Source organism: Beta vulgaris, chromosome 1, assembly GCF_026745355.1.
Source record: "Beta vulgaris subsp. vulgaris cultivar EL10 chromosome 1, EL10.2, whole genome shotgun sequence".
NCBI lineage: Eukaryota > Viridiplantae > Streptophyta > Magnoliopsida > Caryophyllales > Amaranthaceae > Beta > Beta vulgaris.
Window position 1 is genome coordinate 2,986,514 of NC_079202.1, and position 27,753 is coordinate 3,014,266.

Consider the following 27,753-nt stretch of genomic DNA (forward strand, 5'->3'; position numbering starts at 1 on the left):
TAGCGATTTTGGCAATCTTTTACCGAATCTAGCCTTGTCACCGTCGTCTTGTGGTTTCGGAGTGACCCCGATCTTGACAGTAAAGGTCAGGATTAGGTTAGGGTTTCTATTTACGTATTGGAACCTATTCATTTTCCGCAATTCTGCCTTCCTGTTTGATTTGAGTATGATTATCTAGTTGTTACCGGTTGTTAATTCTCCTTTGTCTTCTCGTTAGTTATCTTAGATGTATTCTTGTCAAGAGTGTTGTTTTGAGTGATAATATGTGGAAATAGTTGGATTTAATTCCTAGGCTAGAAGAGGCATTGTTAGTTGGTGTTTGTTCCTCCTCCAATGTTGGATTTTGGCATTTGGAGTAGTTGTAATGTGGTATGGTGGGTTATGAAGGAAAAAAGATTTGAGTGGAAGGGGGTTTAGGGTTTCAAATGTCGATTTTATCCGTTTATGTGTGGAATTAATGGAGATTAATTCTCTGTCTCGGTTACCGATGATATTACTTTTCATCGCTCTCAAAACTTTTTACCTGAACGATGCTCCTCATTTTATGTGGGTTCATAACATGCTTCTTGAGTCACTTGTAGTAACTCTTATGACTTGTGAGAAAATCACAAGCCTGTTGTCAGTGTTACTGGCTCGAGTCTTTACTACCTTTTCGATTCTTTTCTTGGTTTCTAAAGCTCCCAGGTTCTCAATGGTTCATCCATCCAACTAGAGCTCAATCTCCTATTTTACAATCATTATGGTTTTGGCAAGTTGAAACGTCGTCAACCAAGTCATCTCAACAATCAAGGAGGCATTGGAGAAGCGCTTGTTACTCTATTAGTTTCTTGTAATATGTTTTTAGTTTGTTTTATCAGTGTTGTAAAGGTCTTTAATGACCCTAGTTTTTTTTTTTTTTTTGATTGGGAAATTAAGTCAGCTCAAGGGCTAACCCCTACCAAAGCTACTAGCCTTGTAGGAACTACCAGCACATTGGCTGGTAAATTAAAGCATGCAAAGCATGCTAAGGAAATACCCCAACATAATGCTGGGGGTAAGGATCGAACCCCTGACCTCAAGGATCAGAGGGGAGTGCTCTACCATATGAGCTAGCTCCTCATCCTTTCTTTAATGACCCTAGTGGTAGTTCGTAAACTCCTTTTATCTATGCAAATTTTTGCGATGTAAAAAAAAAGGCAAGTCAAATTAAATTATATTTCAGATTTTCTTTAGTTAAGTTTGAATGATGCAAGCAACAAGTTTACCTAGGATAGGAGATTTATGATGGAAGTAAGGTCTCAACTAAGAGTCTGCAATATTCAACCTGAAATTTCTGATATTTGATCCGATTTATGATTCTCGGTTAAATCAAATCATATATCTAAATGAGGGATAGATGGTAGCTTAGTGAAGTACCACCCTGAATTTCAGCGCATTGTCTAGAGTTCGAATCCTCATCCCCCAACAATATGTTGGGGCATTTACTTCTGGTTATTTAGCCTTGTACCTAACCTCTAAGGTGGTGTGCCCTGCATGCTAGTAGCCTATTGATTTTCGGACTAATTATCCTTCCTAATAAAAAAAAATCATATATCTAAATGAAGCATGCATGTTTTCAAAATAAACTAGTTATTAGGTCCGGGCTATGCCCCGGGTAAGAAAATTTTCATTTATTAATATTGTACTTTGATATGATATCACTAAATACAACTTGGTTTAGTGGTTAAAACTTTAGTACATGAACTTGAGGTCACGGGATCAAAACCTATACTATGCAATTTCTAATTTTTTTTATTGTACATGGATTACATGAACTAAAACTCCTTAGGGAGAGCGCCACGTGGCACCGTTCCTGGTTTACACACGCCTTTTAATATATTAGTATAGATACTAATCACTATTATTTGATTTTGGATTATCCAAAAATCTGAAACTTAAAAGTTCTAATGGACCTTTTGATCTTATCACATCATCCTATGGGCCAATTACATATTATACCCCCACACCCTTTATTTGGCTCTTTGCTTCAAAATTAAAAAAACAACCTTTCTTTGGCTCTTCAATTGCCCTACCTCGACAGTCGGACGCACACTTTCCTCCTCATTCCTCACATATCACACCTCCGGCCTGCGGGCAGGCCGCTTGACAAACTTCTTGCACTTGCGTACATTTTTTTGGGTGAACCATGTACATTCTTTTGGGTGAACTATGTACATATTTTATTAGGTCTTTTGGGTGCCTGGAGACGAAGATTGGGGTGGGCGTGGCTGCCTGCCTGCGGGGGATGGGTGGGGTTTACAATGAGTGGGGGTAGGAGAGGAGTGGGAGGGTTTTTTTTTTTAAAAAAAAAAAATATAAAGTGTGGGTCATCACCTTTTGAATCGATGACCAGTAAAAAGGCGCGTTTTTGACAAATGTCCAACAAAGGTGGGATTATTCCCAGATTTATTAAAGGTGTGACTGTTTTGGGAGGATCGCTCAAAGGTGGGATCATTCCTATAAAAAAATCCTTGTTTATAAACTAATTTAAGTTCTTTAAAAAAACTAATATGAACTCGGTGCACACTAATTAGTGTGCACCCGATTCATATCACGTGAGTTTATGATAGTGTATATTGATATGATACAGTGTATGTTAAAATGATATAGTGTATGTTAAAATGATATAGTGTATGTTACAGTGATATAGTGTATGTTAAAATGATATAGTGTATATTAAAATGATATAGTGTATGTTACAGTGATATAGTGTATGTTACACTGATATAGTGTATGTTAAAGTGATATAGTGTATGTTATAATGATATAGTGTATGTTAAAATGATATAGTTTATGTTAAAGTGATATAGTGTGTGTTAAAGTGATATAGTGTGTGTTACAATGATATAGTGTATGTTACAATGATATAGTGTATGTTAACGTGATATAGTGTGTGTTAACGTGATATAGGGTGTGTTAAAGTGATATAGTGTGTGTTAAAATGATAGTGTATGTTAAAGTAATATAGTGTATGTTAAAAGTGATATAGGGTGTGTTAAAGTGATATAGGGTGTGTTAAAGTGATATAGTGTATGTTATAATAATATAGTGTATGTTAAAGTGATATAACGGGTCATGTGCCTAGACCTGGTCCACACTATTTTTAGTGTGAACCGGGTCCACACAAGTCGGATTGTAAGTTCTTTAGACTAGAATGATATAAATTTCCTTACAAAAAATTGATTTTCCTTTTTCTCTCATTGAAAACATATTTAATTCCCATATTTAGAAAAAGATGATGAGAATGTGTTTTTAAAGGAAAGTTATGTCCATATACACTCCAAGATACTTACTTAGTTTGAAAACAACCCTTTTAGCAATTATATATAACGAAAAATTGTTAATAATACCACCTTTTCAAGTATAACCATAAACACGGGGTTAACATTGAGAATTGAAATTAAGTTTGGCTACCAAAGAAAAAAATCCAGAACTCAGTATTACCATTGAGAATTTTCCTAACTTAAATAGTTGGAATTTTTCAGGAATAAAAATAATCGATTTGACGAAATCTGGAATATTCTACACATAAATTTGGATACTTGTAAATTCGTGTATCCAAGTTATTGCATGGATATGGATCTAGATTTTTTAATCCTCATTTTCGAATAAGATCTAATATACAAAACCACCCACTTTTAGTTTCAACCAGTCTCATGCTATAAATAATTAAGCTTGACTTGGCTCACTTGGTGGAGATTTCGCCTCATGACTTTAAGGTAAGGGAATTCAAATCCCACCAAGTGATGAGCATTTCGAGAAAGATTCTCCTTATCATTTTTCCCTCTCCTTCCAAATGTTTGGGCCTTCAAGTGGAATCTTGTATAAAAAGTAACCCAAAGATTATTTATTTTACCAATATGAAAAAAAAAATCATCCAAGAAACTCCTGTTGGACCTAGGCTCCCATTGCTTGTCCAAGACTCCAAGTATTCGTCTAGAAGTTGATGATATTGCACCTACCCACGGGCTGGCTCGCCCCTTATAGATTTGTCACTCTTCCCCCATATTTTACCAATTGGTGAGCACTTTCAGAAACATAACTCAAGTTAAATTCTTTTCAAGTGAAATTTAATAAACGTATCAGAACTTCTATAAATTTATTATAAACTTATCATAACTTTTTTTCTTAAAACTTCAAAATTTTTTGAAGATGGAAAGCACACACCATCATTATTGAATGAAACGTGCTTCTTTTTTTCTCTTTTAATACAGATACATGTTTTCTTCATGTTTTAATGAACATGTCTTTAAAGAGAGAATCGATTGCAATATGTTGCACGTCTCATTTGAGAGTAAATCCACTGAACGTTCTAACTGTGATGTCATTTCTAAAACAGAGATTGGAAAACTTTTAAGCTAGTGAAGCAGCCCAAGCAAAAGCATTCAAGCATCCAAGTCGAGCTACTATGCCAGTGTCATAACTCGGCTGCCTCGATGGTCAAAGGCTTTTCTGGTTGGCACACGTAGTTATTGAGCTACCACGGGGAGCTACTAGCTTCAGTTGTCAGTCACGAACGATCCCTAATTGTGGTTGTTTCTGTAATTCTGTAATGGTCTCACTGGTTATTCAGACACCAATTGTGCTTTGCCTTCAATATCATTCAGAGCCAAGAGTTAATTTCTACTTTGCCTCCACAAACTCAGCTGATTTTCCACAGGATTGCATCCACAATGGTGAAAGTGCAACAACTTTCCCGATGATGATAAGTGTAGGGGATTCTAATCCAGTACATCTGATTTTATCAGCAAGATCCTCCAACTTTGCAAATACCTGTTCCATTGAGAATTCATTCACAAAATAGTAATGAGTTTTAGTGTAATTTTGCATGCAAAGTTTCACATGAATATCCATGATAAATTTTTGTCCATCCCAAACATATGTTTTCCTCCATATAATTTCATCACCATTCATTACCACTCAAAGAGGATCAAGTAGTAATGAAAAATTTATAAAGAAAAGATATGTTCGGCAATGAAGTTTCACTAATCATTACCATGGACATTGGACCATATTTTCTTACAAAATTACACAAATATTAATTTGTACTATAAATTATTACCGGCTACCAAATGGCCCGAAAATAGGTAGCATCTTGGAACACTGGTGATGTATGTGAATACTTTAGTATTGATATAATTTGTGAGAGCATGGTTTGCTTTTCGACTCCTTCCAGTCACTTACTTTAAGACAACAACTAATCATATAAACGTTTCTCCAATGCCCAAACTCTGGCCATCTACTAATACAAAATTTTCCATAAATTCTGAGCTGAGACAACTCTTTGTGTCATATCCCAGTTAGACAATTTCCAGTTCAACGCTGTGCACTGCAGGGAGGATGAGGGTAGAATATGCCACAGGAAAAATCATAGAAAGAGAATGTAATGAACTGATGCAAAAAGGGATAGGCCTTTTAGGTATGTTAGTCAAGGGTAGCTTAAGGAATAAGTTAGAGAGTTAGTGAGGAAGAAAAGTATAATTAAAATAGATTAGGGAGAGGGAAAGCATGGAAAAGTATTATCAAGAGGTTTTAGTTTACTCTTGCGAGAGAATCGATCCCTCTCGGACATTGTAATTCCAGTTTATTAATCATAACCGTCTTTTATTCCTTATATCTGACATTAATGGTGCCTAGGCTATGTTAATTCATAGCAAGGAACTTTTGTATTTAATTTCTATTATTTTCTAATATTTGCCTTAGACTTACATACCTGCCAATCTACACCTCATATTATGCACGCCATTGCACCCAAAGTAAATGTCAACTTATTTAATTGCCTAAGCGATGAGCAGGAATGTTTCAACAAAATTGAATCACGCAAAGATCAGGTAAATCGTACCATTCGCTGTTGAGCAGTTGTTCCTCTTTCCACTGCAACAGCAGGAGTCTCAGTAGGCAAGCCATGTTGCATCAATTTCTGGGCAAGAGAAGGAAGGGTTGCCAAACCCATGTACACGACTAGAGTACAATCTGGGTCAGCAGCATTTTCTGCAACAAACAATGGATCAGTTCCCCCATTCCTCGAGTGCCCTGTGAGATATCTAACACTGGTGGCGATGCCTCGATGAGTTAAAGGGATTCCCAGTTCCGCTCCTATGCCTGAAGCAGCAGTTATACCTGACAAGGACAAAAGACTCAGACTACCACTTATGGCATATGATATTAGCTTTAGCCTTAAAAAAGCATTTTATCTAAGACACAATTTTCTGGGCATGACAGAGGGGAAGGAGGTGAAAGAATCAAGAAAAAGTTGACAAGATGTATCCCAAGTTTGGGGATTCCGCCTATATTTATCCCATGTTTTGAACTATTCTTGAGAAATCCTTGGAAATGGTCTTCCTAAAATTGGCCCTACCTGCGAGACAGGTCTATATGCTTCACGAGACATTCTTATTGGTCCTATACCCCTTCCAATGTACTCCCTCTGGCTTTTATTAGTTTACCCACTTCTTTGAGCACAAAGTTTTAGGAGAAATAGATATGTGGGTCATGGAAGGAAAGAGAAAGTATGAATTTATTGGCATATTATATTGATGTTAATGTTGTACGCCAAGAGAAGTAGGGTGAGAAGGTAAAGATAATAAAAAAACAATTAGTGGGACCATCCCAAATATAGAAACAAGAAGTGGGTAAACTAATAAGGGATAATTCAAAAAGAAAAAGTGGGTAAACTAAAAAAAATTAAAGGGAGTAGTAATTGATTTACAAAATTTCCTGCACTCTTCCTCTCACCTTCTTTGCCTCCCTCTCAATCCCCTTTCAAGCTCCCACTGATGTGGACATGTAATGTTGCCACTTTGCTGCATGCTGTTAATCCGCTGATCTACTTATCTTCTCTCATGTGATTATTACTTGTTTGCATAGAATTTCAAAAAAAATCACATTCTGTGTATACTCAACCCTCATTCTAATTCATTTAAGTATTGTCCACCACTCCACCTAATCTCATGATTCCATCAACTTATTCGCGTGATGATGAGTTTTGGTATTTGGCAAATGGCATCATGTAAAACTTTATTAGAATTAAATAGCACATATGAAGCATTGTCTGCATCAGTTGAGATTCATTATAAGATGAATGATACCACAATGAGCAAAATTTGACTTGATTAGTTCCATTGTGGTGGTGGTACACCGTGGTAGGGACACAGTGCCTAGCGGCGACAGTGAGGAGAGTTAAGATAGATAAAGGAAGGGGAGTATAGTGCCACGTCATCCACTTTTTTACCAATTTGATAGGTAATAAGTATTGGACCAATTTGAGAAGCTGCCATCAAACTTGGGATTTTCCAAAGATAACTTACACTTGGGACTAATATGGGCATAACCTCCAAGCTTGAGACTTATCTTGTCAATTTCTCCAAAAATCACAGCAACCCTTATGATATCAAATCATGACCATGCGTACTATATGAAAATGCTTGCTAGATTCGGGAGTAGAAGGATGCAACCTTTCAGTTGATATCACATCATATAGACAACTTAATGCTCTGACCAACCACACCCACCATCTCTAAATTACATTATTGATCATCAACCATAAAACATATCAAATTCAGATAGAAGATCAGCAACTACGAAATACAGGGGACAGTAATGAAACAAATCCTAATCCCTCGTTTCCAAGGAAGACAGGAATTAATGGCAATGGAACAGATGAAAAAACAGATCTTGGTTGCACCAAGAATGATGTTCACTAAGATGCTAGAAAATAATACTTTTAAGCTTCATAAGACATACTTCAATTCCTAACAATATTTCTGTTTCTGCAGAATTAATACCTTTTGAGTTTTGCACCACAAACAAAAGCTTCCAGGATGGACAAAGTTTTAGCCTATTGCATTACAAGTGACTCAGAGTCTCAGACTGCATCATAGAGTTACGCATATGGTGCTTTGACAAAATTCAACACTAAACAGCAAAGCGATGACAAAAGCACAATTCAAAGTATATGCAACAGAAGCGGAAAGCTTCTGATTGAAAAACTAAGATTACTCCTGCCATCGAGAATCTTGCTACTCGGATAGAGAAATCTTACTAGCAATGTGACAATTAAATCTAGTCAAGTACGAAGTATGACTTATATCTAGTCAGCAGCTTTTAGATGTTAAATCAGATTCGTTTACTAGATAAGAACATATAAGAAGCAGCTACAAGCCCGCATATGAATAAGTTTAACCCAGCATCTATTGCTTCCCTGATCTTCCATGTCCACTAAACCTAAGATGATAGAACGTCAACCAAACAATTGTTTATTCCACTTCAAGCCAAAACAAACTACAGAGTAATACATAGTATTTATTCTGAAAGTAACCATCTCCGTTAGTGCCAATAAGACATCAGACCATACAGCCAAACATAACCTAGCCTATTAGTAAATGCAGGTGAGGCTGCATAATAAGTAATAACTACTCCCAAATCACCCTATCATTCCATCTTCTTGCACATTAATCTCTTACAGTAAACACCTTATTGCAACCTATACTACAGAATGAATGGCGTAAATTGCCATTCTCCAGCACCATTACTTTCACAATTTCAAGATAAACAAATGAATTTTATAAGTTTCCGAAGCTTTCATCAACTACTGATAAGTGCTAAAGCATTCAAAAATCAAAATGAAGTCTAACACTAGAAAATAGTACATTCAGCACAAAATTCATAAAGCAGATGGAGGATTAAACAAGGTACCAGGAACAACTTTGACTTGAATTCCTTTCTGCTGCAAAAAATCCATCTCTTCTCCGCCCCGTCCGAAAATCTGGCAAGATATTCCCACATGAAGCATTATCAAACACAATTACAGAAATTACACAATGTGTAAATCTAGACAAAAACAACAAGCATTGAAATTATTTTTAAAAAAGAAAACTCACAAGAGGATCTCCTCCTTTAAGTCTGACAACATTAGCACCAGCTTCAGCAAAACTCAAGAGCAGCTGATGTATCTCTTCCTGAGTTCTACTATGATACCCAGCAGTTTTCCCAACATAAAGAAGCCTAGCATTGGGCCCCACCAAATCTAATACATGATTAGAAACTAGACGATCATACAACAAAAGATCAGCAGATTGTATGACTTTCAGAGCTTTCAGTGTCAGAAGATCAGGATCACCTGGACCAGTCCCCACTAAAAACACATTTCCAACAGAATTTTCAGTTAAACCCTCTGATTGTTTCTCTCTCTTCTCTTTTAAAACCTCAAGCAGCTTCTTCAATTCTGGAAGCTGCAATGCAATGTCATTCTCTCTTCTACTACTATTAGATAACGACGACGGCGACGACGACGACGACAAAGATGAAGATTCATCATTAGAGGATGGTAATTGAGAATTGATGGGAACAGAAACAGGATAAATCCAGTGTTCCCTTTGATATCGTTCAACAGAATGTTTTTCTGTGAAGGGTGAAGAGCTTAAACATGTAATTTTCTTGTAATGAATGGAATTTTGGGTGTGAAAAAATTTGGGTTTTTGTAAATGGGTAAGAAAGGTGGTGGGATTTTGAGATGATAAAGATTGAAGCTGATTTAAGGAAGCCATTGAAATGGAACCTCTCAAGAAAGTGAAATTATATGTCCTCTAAAAGGCAAAGGTGACTCCTTTAAATGTTTATGTAATGAAGTGTGTCATTTCAATGGTTGATGGTTGCTGGAAAAGTGCAGGCAGCCGCTGCAGTAGACTTTGGGATAGTCAGAAAGGCAAAACTAGAAGAAGGGTGTGACCTTTTAGCCGTTAAAAGGGTCAGGTTCATCCTAGACACAATAATAGGATTAGCCTAGATGGTAAAAACAAAATTGAATACATAATTGACAATATAAAAATATTTGTATAAAATATTTTTAGATTTCAAAATGAAAAAGAAAACTAAGAATGCAATTCAAAAAAGACAAAATTAGTATTTTCTTTGAGAAAATATTTCTTAAGAGGTCGTAAAAGTTGTTTTGCTAACCATGAAAAGTTCTACTTACGGACTTATCTAGTTGATGTAATAGACAACAATCGAATGAAAACCTTTTCCATAAACTTGACATAAGTACATGAGTTCCTGTGCGTACAGGAACTCGCCTCAAGTTCATGCAATCTGAAAAATTAAACTCATTATACGTAATATTAATCTAGGCTCTTTATTTTTCAAAAATTAATAAGATAAGATTAAATAAATTAAAGATACAGTATCCTAAATTAAAACCAATTTTATTTAAAACTATTGCCTACGTGATTATTGTAGGGATATTTTTATTGCCTACGTGGGATGAGCGAGAATTTGACTATCTCGTTGTAAAGGGTTTACTTTCGAAATTCGTTTTGGAAAAGAGGTCATAAACAAGTCTTTGAATGAAAACTCATAAAAATAATTGGATATTAGGAAATCATAGGGACTTCTTAGGGACTTAGCCAATGTAGATTTCTCCGTCATGACTTCATAATTAGTGAATGAACCAAAAGACAGAGTTGGAGAATGGGGGTACGAATACGATCATGAATCAAATTTTTCCATTGTTGGTCTGTACTTAATATGTACGAAAAAGCATCAATTCTTTGAGGATTTAAATCATGGAAAGTAAATTGTTAATATAATAAGAAATAAATTGAAAGTGGCCTTCATGATTTATACCTTTGTCGTCTGGTTCTTGAATAACAGTACACAAGAGAAGCAATCTCAAAGTTTGAATGGAAATTGAATATCGAAGGTGTTTGATATTATATGTTTAAAGTGCTTGAGAGTGTTTATAAAGTGAAATTTCGTAATATGAAGGTGTGAGAAGATCTATCCTGAAACCAAATGGATGATAAGTTATATTTTTATCACTCAAAAACCTTATTTTCCTCATGATTAGAGTCATTTCTCCTCTTTATTTATCATTTTCTAACTTATTTTGCTTAATTTATAGCAATTAAGTTTTTATAGCGTATTTGTATATATTAGTTATTTTGGCTTTTCTATAGGATTTATTAATGGCTATTTGTGTTTGATGTTGTAAGATCAACCTTAAAGGTCTCCATCCCGCATAACGAACATAGAATGGAGCAATTTTGGCAAAATAAGACCTCTTCAAAGGGTTTGTGCACAAGGGTCCAATTAATTCAAATGATCATAACTTACATTACACATAATATTTTTTAGCAATTCAAGCTGGAGATGAAATTTTGGCTCGATATCTTTCCAACAAATGGTTTCAAGCATGATTCAAATGATTAATGAAAGAGATATGGTTGTTTAAAGTGTGATTTGTATTGTTTGGAGCACTCGCTCCAAAAGCCCGGAACACCTTCGGCCTGCTCGAAATTGTATGGAGTACCAACTCTAGATTATATGGAGCCCCCGCTTTACTTTACCTCTATGAAAATTCTTGTGCATTGACCCATTTAATGATGTAATGCTTAATCCTTTAAACACTGACCATAACTTTTTAAGGGGGGGAGAAGGGCTAGCCGATTTTTAGTTAAGGTTTTTAGAGAGATAAACTCTATTTTCTTGACAGAGAAGTGAGAGAAACTTTCTAAGTTTGGAATTTGAATAAACTGATAGTCGGTTTTAAGTTGCATATAAGTAGAAGTCTCATTTTCATGTAGTTTTTAGCGTGTCTTAGGTCTAATTGTATGATTTGAGCATTCTTTTGAACCATTGTGTTTCTTCGCGATACTTTTGCCTCTCATTTGTGAATTTCAGGTTTTTATGGGCAGTTGTGACCAAGAGAGGATAAGATAGTTCATAGATGATCTAGTTGGCAGTTCCCGGATACAAGAAGATGAGTTTGAGTGCTTTCAGATTGAAAGAATGATGATTTTTGAAAAACATTGTTTTCGCGGGACCACACGCATTTACGCTTGACTGGTGGATAAGTCGCATTCCCAAGCAGATTGTTGCTTGCCTGTTTAGATCAATGAACAAAAAGAGCAAAATGTTATGTCTCGTGTGCATGCCCAAGCAAGATCTCGCTTGCATGTGCACCATGGTGCATGCCCGTGTGGTATTCTGCTTGCCCGTGCAAGTTGTTGTCCACCTTATTTCCGCGACTTTAATTATTTCATTTTCTAATTTTTGTAGGGGATATTAGGTTTTATTAAACTTACTTTGGGCAGTTTTTGATTATTAGAAAATAGAGTATTACTTTTTAAAGAGATTTTTGAGATAAAACTCCATTATTGAACCTTGTTTACTACAAGTTGGCTACTCTGGATTGATTCATTCAAGTAAAGACTATGTTTTTCGACTTTCCTCTCTTCATTAATTGCTATGTCTTTTAATTTATTTCTCAATTGCTTTGTTATTTCAATTATGAGTGAATAGTTCTATAATTTAGGGTTAAGTTGAACCCTAGCAATGATTAATAATGCATGAATCCCCTCATAATCCCAATTTAATATGATTAATTATCCTTGCCTGATTGAATGTGCTTATTATTTGCATTATCATATTATGGATAGGTGATCTTGAATTGATTCCTTATGTCTTGTTTTCAATGGAAATTGAACCTATATGGCTTTGTTGATTCAATCAAGGTATGAATATCTTTATGGGAATAAGTAGATAGAATTACTAGGAAATCATTTGTGATGCAATGTTTAATGTCTCTTTCTTGCATGATTCCATAGGAATAGGTATGATTGCTTGTTTAGAGTAGCCATAGGTACTCATGAGAGGTTTTTGGTATTTTTAGGGTGTGTTACTCCTTTTGGACTTTTGATTATGTTTATTGGGATGAGAATTATTCATGTACTATTCGTGCTAGTTGTGATACTTAATTCTAGGTGCTTTATTGATTGATTTTACCTGTGCGTTATTACTAGTTGTTGTAGTTTAGCGTTAGTATTAGTTCAACATTAACATAACCACTTAAATTAAATGAGTAAGTCATATCAACCTATTTAAGTAAATGGGTTGAAAATCCCTATTCTAACAGGCTATGTTTGGATTAGAATCAAATGAAGTTTACATATCATTTAATTTTTCTCAGCTCACATAAATACATTGCTTATTAAACACATTATAAATAGCTAAAATAAAATGATATGCATATTGCATTTGGAATTGGTTGGTTTTGGTGTTATAAGTCTATATGTTGAATGATTTAAATAAAGGAACATTATATATGAAATTCATGTAGCAGTCTAATTAATCTTCTACCAAATTCTAGTAGTACTAGAAATTCAGGAATTAGCAAAGGCTTTTGATTTTTACATGTGTAGTTTTGCTAAGAGAAATTGTACTATAAACTACAAGGGTCATTTTCTAAGCATAACCATCCCTTCAAATGTGGCATACTGTCATTAAGTGAAGATATACATCTAACACTAATGAAAAAAATACAATTATTGCTCAATAGAAGTTAACCTTAAAATTAAAGCTTCCTACAAAAATAAATTGACACAATATCGATAAATATATCTGTCATTAAGTGAAGATATACATCTAACACTAATGAAAAAAATACAATTATTGCTCAATAGAAGTTAACCTTAAAATTAAAGCTTCCTACAAAAATAAATTGACACAATATCGATAAATATATTTTTCCTTTTTTCACCATCCACATAATCAATCACACCTAAGTTGTTAAGTATTCCCTAATTTTATTTCATATGTAGATTGTTAAATAAAATTAATTAATAAATTAGCAAATTGGTTTTTGTTTTGCTCGACAATTGCAAACCCTAACTACCAAAAGTGAACATGAATTATATCTAACCACACCTCTAATTAAATTGATATAGAGTATATATATAGAGTTCGTATTGTGTCCGACTCGTCCGACACAATCAGCCCGTCGGACCACTTTACTTGAGTTTCAGGTAGTCTTCATTTTTTTTCAGGTAGTCTTCATATTTTTTCAGTTAGTCTTCTTTTTTTTTCCAGTTAGTTTAAATGAAAGTAAGTTACCTCTAAATGAAAGTAACTTAGGTCTAACTGAAAGTAACTTAGGTCTAACTGAAAGTAACTTAGGTCATTTTTTTCAGGTAGTCTTTATTTTTTTTCAGGTAGTCTTCATTTTTTTTCAGGTAGTCTTCATTTTTTTTTCAGTTAGTCTTTTTTTTCAGTTGGTTTCAAGTATTTTTAAACACCAACTGAAACATATAAAACACCAACTGAAAGAAATAAAGAACTAACTGAAGAAAATACAGATTTCAGTTCATCATCAAGTTCATATACCGAACAGGTGGAGTTTACGACAAAGAACATGAATTACATTTATAGAGAAGACGCTCTCTTTAGAATGACAGGGATAGATCTTTCGTGCAATGTACTCACCAGTTGGATACCACATGAGCTAGGTAACTTGACAAACCTGCACGTCTTGAATTTATCTCATAATAAGTTGTGGGGACGTATACCTGCAAGTCTTTCAGGTCTCCAGAGCATTGAGAGCTTGGATTTATCATACAACCATCTAAATGGAAGCATTCCGACTACGCTCACCACACTGGACACTCTACAGGTGTTCAATGTCAGCTACAACAACCTATCCAGTAGCATACCGTATGGAGTCCACTTCACAACTTTTGATGCCAGCAGCTACCAAGGAAATCCTTTCCTTTGTGGATCTCCTTTATCCAAGAACTGCACTACATCTGAACCGCCCTCCATCACAGATAGAAGTGCATCCCAAGACAAGGTTGAAGATAGAGACTGGATCGACATGGAAACCTTTTATGTGACCTTCATGGTATCTGGTGTAAGTTTGCGTTCTCTTGCTAAGGCTATCTGAGTATTGGGCTCAGCCCGTCTGACAGTAAGTATTGGTCAGACGGTCTGACCCAATATATATATATATATATATATATATAACAAATGGTAGGTAACCATATTTGGGACGAGCTCACCCACATTTTCATGTTTTGATATGTAGAGATATTACCTATCACCTATCACCTATCCTAGTTATACTTTAGAATTAACTAATCTTATTCCTAAGATGTCCTTTAAAACAATTTACAATTCTATTAAGGTTAGGATTAGAAATTTATCCTTTATATGCTAATTGAAACCGGCTAAATTAGAAATGAATTATTTTTATTTATTCGGGTTCATCATCCTCTTTTACAATGTCGTAATACTTGGCTTCTTTTACAAAATTTAGATTTGGTTCAATGATTAGAGATAATGAAATCAATTGGATAATAGCATTTGTGGCAATGATAAAGGAGAATTTTTGATATACCTGTTGTCGAAAACCAAAACATATTGTTCAAGACTTAAAGCTATCCAAATCTCAATAGCAAAGGTGAGTAGTTACATGATTGTAACCATTGACTAAAATTCCCAAAGTTTTGTTGGTTTGATTAACCATGACTTTAAAACTGTGCTTACAACTTTGGAATGTAAAAATTATCCAGTACGCTAAACTATCGTATTCTTCAAGACAATTTTTGTGCTAATAGATTAGATGAAATTGGTGCAAATAGTAATGAAGTCATGCAATATTTTGAGCATCTTCCACATCAAATTGTTTCATTTATAATTGCAAATTATAGAGGGTTCTCTTTCCAATGGGGCGTAAAGTTAACAATTTTGATATGTTAAAAGTTTGTGATAGGATATCATTTAACCGAAGGATCAAATTTACGAATTCAAAATAATTTAAAACAATAGAGAATCAGAATCAATTAAATAAACATGGTTTTTGAATGAACTCTTGCGAACTACAAATGAACGTTTGCAAGTTTTTCAATGAAAATGTCTATTTGACCTAAAACTCAAAATTTAAACAGTCATGCACATCACTTATAGTACTTGAATGAATATTTGTGAGCAAGAATGAATTTTGTGAGTTAAGAATTAACATATGCAAGGTGTTTAAAAACAATATATCTCTAAAATTCAAATTGTCATTGAAAATGTTTAGTGATTGAACATAACATTATACTGAAACGAACATTATGAAGAACTTAAGAACATCTGCTAGTTATGAATAAACATTTGCAAATTCTTCACAATTCAAAATGTTCAACTCTAAAATTCAAAAGGTTTATGAATAAACATTTTAACGAAATTAAACTACATTATAATTGGATGTAGTCAAGAATAAGTCAACATTTGCGCGCTATTTTAAAAATAAATCAGTCATTTGATTATCCTAAAATAAACTAACATTAATACCTATCTATTTTTAACAAGTCACGACCTATTATTAACCTCTTTAATGTCCATGTATCACTGTCTCATTCGCTTATTTATTAATTTTAATTGTATGAAAAAAATACACATATATATCCTTTCCCTCTCCTCACCGCCCACTACCACCACCTTTCCTTCCTACTTAGTTCCCTCCTCCAATTCCCCTATATCTCCTCAGTCCTCCTATCACTGCCAACACCGCCATCCACCAACACCCCAGCCACCAAATAGCGCGTATAGGCCACTAGAGTAAAGCATCACGTCGTCGACGAAATGGGAGTGGCCTATGAGGCAGTGCGTGGGCACCCCATGACTTATGTCTTCCTTAGTGAGCTTCCAAAGGATGATGGATTGTCATGTGATGCGGTTACGATCATAACGAAGTTATATGGAGGTTGCGATGGCTATCATCGTGGTCATGTGGGCCTGCATTGTGGCGCACGGTCTAATTTGTTCTCCCATGGTGAAGTGGTGAGTTTGTAAGAGAGGAAGATTGAGAATGAGAGGATTTTGGATGGGAGATTGTTAGGAGACTACAAAACGTTGCGAGGATGGGGTTTTTTTGCTGGAGGGAAAGAGAGGTGACAGCCAATCAACCATGGTTGATGGTGCCATCCATGAAAAGGATAAGAAGAGAAGCAAGGAAAATTAATCTAAACATTGCAAAAAGAAAAAAATTGGCTTGGGTTACAAGTCATTTGACCCGTAAAAAGTTTAATTGATATCAAAGTTAGCTTATTCCAGAATAATCAAGTGCCTGACTTATTTTTAAAAAACTACACAAAAGTCGGTTTATTCTTGACATTTTTTATTAAAAATTAAAGTTACGTTAATTTGCCTTTATATCCACTATATTGAACTTGTTCTTCTTTTAATATTTAAAACATCGAAAAGGTTTTATGAATTCCAACAAATGATTTTCCTTTGGTATTTGAAACTTGTTTTATTTTGACCCTTTCGATTTCTATCAAAGATATACTTACAAAGTTGTTCCAACTTATCAATTGACCCTAATCTGAGACCCTTCTTCCTTGAGAAATAATTCAATACTTAAATCACTTCATAACAAGCTTATCTGAATAAGCGGCCCTTTTTCTGTCTTGAATTCACAACACTGTACAAATATCCCTAGCCTGCCCAACCTACCCCGCCCGAAAAAGCGAGGGCATCCTGCCTCTTAGTTCACCTCCTATTAACAAGCAAATGCGAAGGAAAAGGCTTAAATCTCACATTTCGATGTCACTGCTGAATGTGGTTGCTTGAAAGGCCTAGCTCCAATAATTTGGACTTCTTACTTCTTCTCACTCAACTTCCTTAGAGAACAGCGAGAACTCTAAATAAATAACAAACCTAATGGCTGGGCGTCCACTGGAAGTGGATATATGTTTTTCTATTTTGACCAACATGCACCATACACATGGTAGTGGTGTGTATAATCTACCGATTGCTCAAACACCTAAAGAGTGAGAAGTGGAGGGGAGTGAGGTTGCCAAGTTGGGGTATCCTGATCTTGTTTCGATACGCATCAGTTGTTGTAAAAGATATCAGCAACTCCTACTCTTATATCGACTGCCTGTTCTGAGATCTCTTGAACTGCATGGCCTTAAAGCAATGAATACCGATGATTGTAAGGCTGCTCCTACAGCCCACTTTCCTTCATTGACGTTGAATGATTTGCAATAACTAAAGGAATGGTTGAAAGTGAAGAAACTTTTAATGTACAAGAAAAAGAAGATCATCAATAGTTTCCCCACCGTTCTCCCTCACCTTTCTCACCTCAAAATAGCATATTGCTTTAAGCTAGTGTCTGAAGCTCTGGTGCCGAGAATCATGTCACTGAAAGCCCATAAAACCGCCAGACTTTTAACAGGCCAGCTCTATTTTACGCACCGCATTACCCTGAAAAAGAAAATGAGCTTCTCTTCTGGGCACTAAAGGCTCCCGGGAAGTTCCTGAAAGTTTTTCTGTTTACAAAGAAATCATCATCGTCATTTTTATCAACTCATTCCTCATCAAGTGAGATGCACCTTGAATCAATTCATTGTGCTCCCTTCAAAAGTGAATATCGCGGTGATAGCTTCCAATCTAGTTTATTCTTGTGTACATACATAAACATTCAATGTAGAATTCCCCGGTAGGTAAAGTTCTTATTAGTCTTCAATGTTGCTTTAACAGGTAAAAAGTACTACTATAATACTTTCAGTCTAAATCAAAAGAACCTAAAATAATGGAGTACATGAGAGAGGTTGCATCAACCAACAGGATCCTGATCATCAACTAAAGAGATCCATAAGTGCATTTTTGAAAGGTGGAACCTTTTTTCTGCAGGGAGCTTTTATACAAGTGCATGTATAAGCCAAAAAAATACTTGAAAGTGATCATTTAAGTCATAAAACAATTCCAAATAATTCTAAGCAAATATTTCAGTCACTACTCACTAAATGCAATCAAATAAGGAAGACACTTATTACAAGATAAACTTACCAAAAAAATATGATCACACATTCTTGAGAAAGCATGAGGTAAACTCATTTCCTCAATAGACGAGTTAATGTGAAACTGAAAGAAAATAATAGCGTGAATGAAATGACAGTACTTAATCATTGGTTTTTATAATGTAACGCCACAATATTAAAACTCGATGATCTTTCATATTTAGCTCTTACATAAGCAATGTTGCTATCAAACGGAAAGAATAAGGCCATATAGGTACACAGCTTATGCTACGTAAACTATGCAAGCATCTTCAAGAGTATTTCTTCATACTCATCACACCCAATCTCTTCATAATCCATAGTTCAAATCATGAGTATCATCTTACTTAACAGTATCGTTGGGTCATTATTATCTCTTCCAGTTCTCGGAAGTAGCTAGTGTAATGGGAAGTCCTCATTTGTCGTGATCCCAGTTATTGCTCAACATTCCTTTATGCCCATATTCTCTCGTCAAATCTCAACTCCCATCTATTTGCCTCGCTTACGATAACCACTTCTACTTCATTATTCACTTCCTTCCCAACCATCTCTCTCTCCCCCCTTCCTTTTCTAGCAAACGAACAGCTTTTATACCTTTTTAAGTATCCCCAACACACAAACGTCAAGGGGGGGGGGGGGGGGGGCGTGATCTCACCAGCCTACATTTTGGATCCACGTGATATTTTGAGAAGTTCTTAGTTGTGAGAAATTCCCTAGATATCTTTTTGAGGTGTCATGTACTCATAATACTTAAAAAAGGCCATAATGATTTGGAGTAGAAGCAAGCAACAGCTAGGAAACAAACACTGAACAATCAATATCCAAAATCACTGTAAGCATTGACCATCAATAACCATTGTATTCAGAGTATTCCCTCTAAATTATTACACCTAAACAAAACACAATGTCCGAACTCCCAATAGAGTTTTTCGTCTAAATTATTAAACCTAAACAAAACACAATGTCAGAACTCCCAAAGATCAAGTTATACTCCATCAAAGCTCCCCACTGTTAGAACTTCTTCAATACCATGAGAACTTGGAGAAGCAAACCATGCTCAATGATCACCAAGATGTTAGTACTCTTAGGCTATGTTTAGTTCACCTGAAATTTTCTGATCTAAACTTATCTAATCTAACTTATTTTTTCTGATCTGAACTGATCTGATTTGATTTACAAGATCTTATCTTTTAGATTTTTCTCAATGTATAAGAAAAAATATAGTCATGTGGGGTCTTGTTTGATTCGTCTCAATGAATACTTTATTAATATTCAATTTTATAATTTTTACTAATATGTAATGAAAGATATTTAATAGTAATAATGATTTTTAAATATAAGCATGATCTGAACTGATCTGATGTGAACTTATTTTTTCTGATCTGATTTGAAATAAGCAAAAATAAGGTGAACTGCACATAGCCTTACTCTAAGAGTCTACGTAATGTCATTAAACTTGCTCACCTCCCTACTTTTCCCATAACTTAAAACATCTAAAGCTTTTAAAGTCAGAAAGTAATTCTTTCGCACTCACAACTGGCACCAAAGCCCCGGTGAACGGCAGCCGTAAATATAACGGTCCTAAGATAGCAAAATTCCTTGTCAGGTAAGACATGGTACACAAACTGAAGACCTACCCAGAATACAAGATAACAACAAAAGCTAGGAAAGAACTAAAAGTGGGCAGAGAATATAAACTACCAAAAGCTAGGAAGCAAAAATCTCTATGATTTTATACCCAAACAGTGTCTCAACATACTTTGCAAGACTTCCACCTTTACCACAGTGGCACCATGACAAAAATGAAAGTATTAGATTGTTATCTTTTGAAAATTCTATGTTTGGCACGGTGCCTCTGTTTATTTTATGTTACCAAATAGAAGTGTTCAAACTAATCTGAACAAAAAAAAAAATGGAAGTGTTCAAAAAACAAATTGATGATTACATTACCCTCCCATAAAAAAAGGATTCTTTATGACAGATTCTGCAAAGCACCAGAAGCATTTACTCACAAAACGATAAAGACATGAAGCAATTGATCATGTTATACCTCATACATGGCATCCACAAGGATATTCTCCAAATAGCTCTCAATCCCCAAGCTTCTGTATTCTTATTTATCGCCCTTATATGCAGATAATCTCAATGCCTAGTCCGTAAAATGTAGTTTCACCTGTAATAAAGGAAGAAACACAGCTAATCTTCAGCATATGAAACTTCTGTTGTGTTCCACTATACAGTCAACGTTATGCTCCTCTCTAATGCATTCTTCGGCCCTGTTAGAACCTATATACAGAACAAGAATTATGTCAATGGAACACTGATAGTAGTATAATTGAAACCGAAAAAATAAAATCCAATAACCTTTTTCAGCCTAACAAAGCTTCTTTTAAAAAAATAAAAAGAAAACCAAAGGCTTGTCTGCGGGCTCTCAGAAATTCCAGATTCCAGAATGATCATATACCGAGCTCCAGTCAATATGTGAACAGCCATTTTCAGGTCCTTTGTAGAGGTCTAGTTTTAATATATTAGGGCTTTCTCTATTACAAAAGTTACTTTGAAGTCATTTTCAATTATTATCCTAATCTATTTCCACGATTGGATAATGATTATTAATAGAGAAAGTAATAATCACTTTGTGAAGATTACTTAGCTGCCCTTCTTGCGTAGGTAAACCGCAAAATAGGCCTTTGCTGGTTATTTGTTGCAACATATGTCTTCAAAAACAGAAGGTCAATCACGACTGCTGCTAAAGAAGCAGAACAAGTGGAGATGAGCTCATGCAATTTTATAGCTGTAAAGGTAAGGGGAAGTCCCCAATAAACTTTGGTCCTCTCCAACAATTAACATGAACTTCGCACTATAAGATATACACTCTACACCCAAGAACACAAAGTTCCCCACTTTATACTCCTGACAATAGCTACATCAATGCAATCTAAAATGTCCAATGTAGCTTCTGTTGCTGGGTGTACAAAGTAGCAACTCTCTAAATTTTTTTAGTGCCAAGTTCATTCATTCATTAAAATGGTTGCAAACGATTCAAAGTTGGGGTTAATGGAGTGAATCTCCCTCAAAAATATAAGATCTCTTTCCAGATGATATACAATTATTTATGGTAATATCTTGATGGCAAGAAAACCACTATAACGTTTAATCAGAAAATAAACACATATTTGCCGGCAACATCCAACCGAGCACTTGATCACAAGAAGGACGAAAGAACAACACAACCTAGAGTACATTTGCCATTCAGAAACTGTTCTGCATACTGGCAAAGAGTTCCAAAAACTCAAGCTCTTTCAAACTGAAGACACAGAATCTAAACAGGATATTTCATGAACTTATATCAAAATTCAAAGTACAACCTTCAAAATCATGAGTTAACTTCTAATGCAGTTCCTGCAAACTTGCACGACAAGTACCTGTAAGGAGCAGATGCTATTGCAACAACTATAGACATGTCGTGTTTCAGAAAAGGAAAGAGATCTATTAACAGAACCATTAGAGCACAGAAAGGCAAAGATTATATACCAAGTCTACATTAAGCTTCAACTAAATAAAAGCCGAGCATAACTACAAGCCAAAAGGAAGTCATAGTAATCAGAATGAACCAAAGCAATTATGATACCTACATCACCTACCCAAACAACATACAGATCACAATAGTTGCATTTCTTAAAAGAGATGAAGCGAAATCTACCACTTGAAAAAAGGAAACAGTTTTGACATCTCCAGCAGCGCAATTCTTCGTCGGATGTTGTGATATTGAAAGGAAAAAAGAAAAAACTAGTTAGGAACCCTAGACTAAAAAAAGGGGAATGATCAATAAATGAATATAAAGCATAGAAAATCAAAGTTCTAACTGTGTTCCTCTGCCGCTTTTTCCAGGAAGCAACAGTCCTCAGAGAATAAGTGTAACCAGCAGAAAACTCCAGTGCCAAATACCAGCTAAAATCTCATCTATTCCTCCAAGACCTAGCCCTATCAGCTAGCTTATTTTTGCTCTCAAACACATAACAGCAATGAGCCTAGAAGCAAAGAAGCCAATAAATATAATAGATTATTTAAAGTTCATACCAAAAACAACCCATCTTTATTGAAGTATAAAAGAGCCACAGGAGAATAAACAACAAACACTCACTACAACCGGGAAACTGAACATTCATTATCTGTTCCTCCTAGAGCCTGCTGGAATCTGACGAAGTGCTAACATAAAGAAAAACATGCAAAGAGTTTCAGATTATACAATACATCCTAGTCAAGAAAACACCCCCGATAAGAGGGGAAAACCTCCTCCTTAAAGGGTGCTTACGTAGCTTCTGATTGCATAAAAGAAAGCCAAGGCTTAAGATAAAAAGGGTTTGGCACGATAACAAGAGCTGCTGAAGAGATAGTACTTATGACTTCACATAAGGGTAATCGTGTACCTTTCCATTCAAGTAACTAAAAAACTAGATCGCAATAATGTTCTTATTGCAGTTGTCATTGATACAAAAATTCTCAGCGAACATCACACTGCTCGCTATAACCCTTGAAAAGTTAACTTGGATATCAACCCTCTTAAGGGTTGACAATGCTTGCTTGATGAACTTCATCAACAACTTGAACCTTGTAAGGTTGGACTGGTGTAATTCACATGGCAATGACACTTTCTACATATTTAAAATCAACAATAAATGACAGGGATAATAATCCAATTCCTTGGAACGGAAAAACACATAAAATAACTGTAATATCATATAATATTCTCCCATCTCAAACAATAAGTTTATCACCCCCTTCCCTCATTATAAACAATGCATTTCTTCTCAAAATGTTTGACAAATATACAACAAATTTCCTTGACAGCTGCACTTCTACATGTAGGTGCATCTAGATCATGTAGTGTGACATCCAATGCAAAAGCAACAAACTTCTTCAGTTCCATTAGTTGATATGGTCACATGTCACGTCAAGCAGACTAACATGAAATTACTATGTCGTGGATCTTTATATTCAGGAGTGATCGGCATAGGTCAAGAATTGCAAGTATAACAATTATGAGAAGTACTGGACTACTTCAACAGTTGCTTGAATTACAGAATAGGCATCATAACTTAAGAGAACAGCCATCCTAAGAATGAAGGTGCCAACAGTTACATAAGCCTTTCAAATGCTTTCCTCAGACAGCTTTCTTATACAATATTAGACAACTTACCTGACTAAAATTAACGGTCAAAGTTAAACCTTGAAACATGAAAGTGACAATTATATGAGAATGGAGGTACTAACAGAGTCTGATTGAGATACGCATCATAATAGATCTTGGATTCTTCTAAGTTTGAAGAATCCACTTCATTTATACCATTGAACCCGGAAACAGTATTGAAACTTACGAGAAGCAGAGCGAGAAACATAGCTCAGAAAAAGAAAGAACTGCCTACAACATTCATGAAATGATACTTAGAAACTACATGGTTTCCTTATATGACTATCCATTCCCAGCTGCTCGCAATAAGCCTTTACAAGTATATCCAACCTAGCAGATGGAAAGACTAAGTAATAATATTCCAAATGTAACAATAAATGATAACTACATAACAAAATAATGGCTTACTCCCAAAACCAAGGGGAATGTTTCTTGCTAAAATATAAGAACATCTATTACATTTGTGAAACTATATGATATGATAACAACAGCTAAGAAACTGCATAAGAAAACTAACCTCCCCCCACCCACCTTTTCTTCTTTTCTTTCCTAGAAACTAGAATATCATGTGTTCCCCTACTAACTCTATTGACATAACTGGTCTTTAAAAAGAAAAATTCTTTCGAACATATTTAGAACAGAACGAGAAAGGAATAGTTCTCAATATTTCCAAATTAAACTGTATAAACCTCATTTTGAGCCTTGGATCCCTGCCAAAGCAGAACGCAGCATGTCATTCCCAATAATTGATCTTAATTGCTTGATGAACAAATCTTTGGTCATGTTCCCAGCCTGAAAGAAATCAGAGGAAACTGCACTTAGAAAAAAATTCAACCCAAAGACTCATATATTATTCCTCGCATAAACTGCTCCATGCTGCAAAATATATTTGGGGAAAGAAATTGTACTAGTATGTCAATTTTTTTATTTTTTTTTTTTGATCCATATGAGCCACGAAGGCGGTACAAAGTACAAATAAGGGGAGGGGGGATTCGAACCTGTGATTCACAGCACCTCAATCTTAACCACTAGGCCAAGACATCCTTGGTTACTAGTATGTCAATAGTTGCAAGCAACTAAGCATGTATTAACAAAATGATATTCTTGAAAACAGCAGGCACCAATACTTGTAAAAGCTAAGATATAGCCAGTGTAATATTTGTCCATGCACGTAACGTTGTTAGCAGCAACTTTACGACTTCAATTAAGCCAAAACAGTCTACAATCAAAGCTTTTGCCTGATTTTGACATAACCAGACAAGTATATCATTGAAAATCAACTACAGCAAATGATCCATACAGCACGTTTTGTTTATCCATGCATAATAATACCAGACAATTACAGATGTTACCAAGATACCTTAAATCTCATGCAAATAGCCTTCAGTTGTTCAAATTTGGCAGTAGGAACCAAATCCCCCAACTTGGAAAAAAATAACTTTGCTGGAATTGGTCCATCAGGCATCCACTTCATCAGGTCATCTCCCTGCTTGGTTCCTAAAACAAAGACAAGGAACGGTTTTCACTACAGCAATACTAATGTTTTCTGCCATGCACATGTCTGCCAAGACAACAAACCCACACTGACATTCCCTTCAACAAGGACCATGTAGGGACACCTCCACTCACCTTGTTTGCGATCAGAGCACTTGTAGCTCACAACACACTCAGGGAGTATGTGGGTATTCATATTGGTGGTCCAAACCACATACCATTTAGGGTTCACAATATTATCCACCCCACTGTCGAAAGCAACACTAGATGGATAACACTGCTGCGACCCAACATCAACTTTCTCCACATTGCCCAAGAGAACCCGGCACAATACAAGATGCTTTTCGCCATCATCATCGGCCTGAGCAAATGCATCACTGAAGAACAAATCCATCAACTATAAATGAGCACTAGACAATCACATAAAGAAATACATGAATTCCACAAATCAAAACAAAAACTCAGCAGAAAAACATTAAAAGAAATGAAACTAGAATATAACCTAAAATGTGGCAAACGACCAGGAGACAAATAAACACCAACACCACGAGCCTGTGAACCAGAAGCATCACTTGGTACCCCAAAACCATGAGCAAAAATGTCAAAGACTCCCTTCTTCGACGCCCCATGCCAAGCAAACACAAACTTGGGCCGACCCTCACGGCCAACATCATCCTGTATACTCTCCATTTGAGTATGAAAAGCTGCCCACCGCGCTTTTTCAATAGGCCCTGTACGAACAAACTGACGAATCGCAGTAATTTCAACTCCAGGATCAACCACCTTCATCCCATTCATAAACAAATTCTTCACAAACACAAATGCTCTCTCCTCTTCAGGCACCAACCTAGAATTTGGCCAACTAACCTTCTGTACACGCTCAAAACGGGGCCGTTTTCGACTCCTATCCCCAGTTTTACTGTTACAAGAACTATCAGCAGTATCTTCTTCATCACAAACCCTCTTTCTCTTACCATCAATAATACCAACATCATTCTTATTCTTATCTTTGTTATTATTAGTATCATTACCAACATTATCAATTTTAATCTCTATCTCAATCTTTGGAATATTAGCATTATTATTATTATTACTACTATGTTCATCATCATCATCATCTTCTTCATCATCAACATCATTATCATCATCAAGTAAAGATTCATCAACAAAGAATTTCGGAAAAAAGCAATTTCCTTTAAAATCAATCCATGCAATAGATCTTTGCAATCCACTACTTCCAACTTCAACCTTTAACATCCGATAAAAATCAAAAATACAAACGTTACCTTCCACTTCAATCTCCACCATCGGCACGCGGTCTAAAAACGCCGATCTCGCGCGTGAGAGCGCGTCACCGGACAATTCAACCCACGCGCCACCACACCACTCCATCAACCTCTCTGGCACGTCGCTGCGCTTGAAATTCTCGTAGTTGTGAACCATTGATTGGCTCGAAACGCAGTTTCTGTAACCACTCCATTCTTTCGAAACGGTTTTTTCAGTTTCAGAAGAAGAAACGTTTTTTTGATTGCTCGTATTTACAGGCCCAAAACCTGAACTTGCTCCAACAAATTGCTCCATTGCTGAATCAATATAAATTTTTTATACAGTTTGACAAATTCAGAGTCTCGAACAAAACTTTCAGGAGAGAGAAATGTTCATATTTATAGCCTGAGTACAAGAAAATGTGAATTTACGATTTTGTACAAGGGTTGTAAGAGTAAAGAGGCGGTTTATTAGGGATATAGTTGTCTTTTTCATGGGTTTTGGGATTATGGCGGTTTCTTTTAGTTGAGGGTCAATTGATTTAATTAAGAGCACCTCCATTCATGGGGCACCCCATTTTTTCTCTTTCCTCACCTTATTTGTCCACCTCATTTTCCACTACCTCCCCATTTTACCTTACTCAAATTTGAAACACATACCTCCACAGCTCCACTCATCTACCTCCCCATTTATCTTCTCTCTCTTATTTCCTATACTCCACCACCTTTTCTCTCTCCTACTTTCCCATATCCCATCAATATTTTATCTATTTATTATATACCCCACCACCTTTTCTTCATTTGGGCACCTCCCCTAAAACTTGAGCATCCTCATTAAATGGGGAACCAACCCCACTCATGGGGAGCCCCATTTGAGGAGAGAGAGTCCATATGGGGAGGGTTTTTTTTGCCATTGGAGGTGCTCTAATGTTAATATAATATGAAGTTTTTAAATAATTATACTCTTTTCATAATCGTCCCATAATATAATGCTTGTTATGCTATTTACACGTTCGGTTAAAAAGAATTTGTTTGGTAAGAGATCGTTTACTTTTTAAATTAAAATTAGGCAATAGTAAACTTAATATTAAAAAGAGAATTACCCTAATAATGACTAGTTTAATTTCTTTCGGTGACTAATTTGATTCATTTAGTGACTAGATCTACTTTTATAATTTTTGTTATAAAA

General features: G+C 35.5%; 3 protein-coding genes across 16 annotated transcripts; 1 reads left to right on the forward strand and 2 right to left on the reverse strand.

Moving 5' to 3' along the window:
* Nucleotides 1-4,190: 4,190 nt before the first annotated feature.
* LOC104884494 (S-adenosyl-L-methionine-dependent uroporphyrinogen III methyltransferase, chloroplastic) lies at nt 4,191-9,763 on the reverse strand. Its single transcript, XM_010669150.3, has 4 exons — nt 8,898-9,763; nt 8,713-8,782; nt 5,861-6,138; nt 4,191-4,791 (listed from the first exon to the last, which is right to left on the reverse strand). Exons 1-4 carry the CDS (start codon nt 9,561-9,563, stop codon nt 4,642-4,644), a joined length of 1,164 nt encoding a protein of 387 aa, XP_010667452.1. The 5' UTR covers nt 9,564-9,763; the 3' UTR covers nt 4,191-4,641.
* Nucleotides 9,764-14,239: 4,476 nt separating this feature from the next.
* LOC104884501 (cuscuta receptor 1-like) lies at nt 14,240-14,731 on the forward strand. Its single transcript, XM_010669160.1, has one exon. The coding sequence runs from the start codon at nt 14,240-14,242 to the stop codon at nt 14,729-14,731; it is 492 nt and encodes a 163-aa protein (XP_010667462.1).
* Nucleotides 14,732-18,255: 3,524 nt separating this feature from the next.
* Nucleotides 18,256-26,951, reverse strand: LOC104884495 (probable inactive poly [ADP-ribose] polymerase SRO1). 14 transcript variants are annotated; one of them, XR_007275765.2, is made up of 10 exons: nt 25,802-26,951; nt 25,435-25,676; nt 25,166-25,302; nt 24,495-24,597; nt 22,759-22,823; nt 22,481-22,645; nt 22,318-22,362; nt 20,665-20,900; nt 18,625-18,699; nt 18,256-18,462 (listed from the first exon to the last, which is right to left on the reverse strand). XR_007275765.2 is itself a non-coding variant. In XM_057394302.1 (6 exons), exons 1-4 carry the CDS (start codon nt 26,878-26,880, stop codon nt 24,496-24,498), a joined length of 1,560 nt encoding a protein of 519 aa, XP_057250285.1. In that variant the 5' UTR covers nt 26,881-26,951; the 3' UTR covers nt 18,256-20,900; nt 22,318-22,362; nt 24,495. The 14 variants fall into 14 exon arrangements, 3 of the variants coding, with proteins under 3 accessions (XP_057250285.1, XP_057250262.1, XP_057250229.1); XR_007275762.2 differs by having other exon boundaries at nt 18,256-18,472; XR_007275763.2 differs by lacking the exon at nt 18,625-18,699 and having other exon boundaries at nt 18,256-18,472.
* Nucleotides 26,952-27,753: the final 802 nt, after the last annotated feature.

Coding starts and splice junctions, on each gene's coding strand:
- LOC104884501 (XM_010669160.1), top strand. CDS start 14,240: ATGACAGGGATAGATCTTTCGTGCAATGTACTCACCAGTTGGATACCA.
- LOC104884495 (XM_057394279.1), bottom strand. CDS start 26,880: ATGGAGCAATTTGTTGGAGCAAGTTCAGGTTTTGGGCCTGTAAATACG. Junction 25,677..25,801: donor GGTCGTTTGCCACATTTTAG/GTTATATTCTAG, acceptor TTTGTTCTTCAG/TGATGCATTTGCTCAGGCCG. Junction 25,303..25,434: donor GTGCTCTGATCGCAAACAAG/GTGAGTGGAGGT, acceptor TCTTTGTTTTAG/GAACCAAGCAGGGAGATGAC.
- LOC104884494 (XM_010669150.3), bottom strand. CDS start 9,563: ATGGCTTCCTTAAATCAGCTTCAATCTTTATCATCTCAAAATCCCACC. Junction 8,783..8,897: donor TTAAAGGAGGAGATCCTCTT/GTGAGTTTTCTT, acceptor ATATCTTGCCAG/ATTTTCGGACGGGGCGGAGA. Junction 6,139..8,712: donor TCAAGTCAAAGTTGTTCCTG/GTACCTTGTTTA, acceptor TGTCCTTGTCAG/GTATAACTGCTGCTTCAGGC.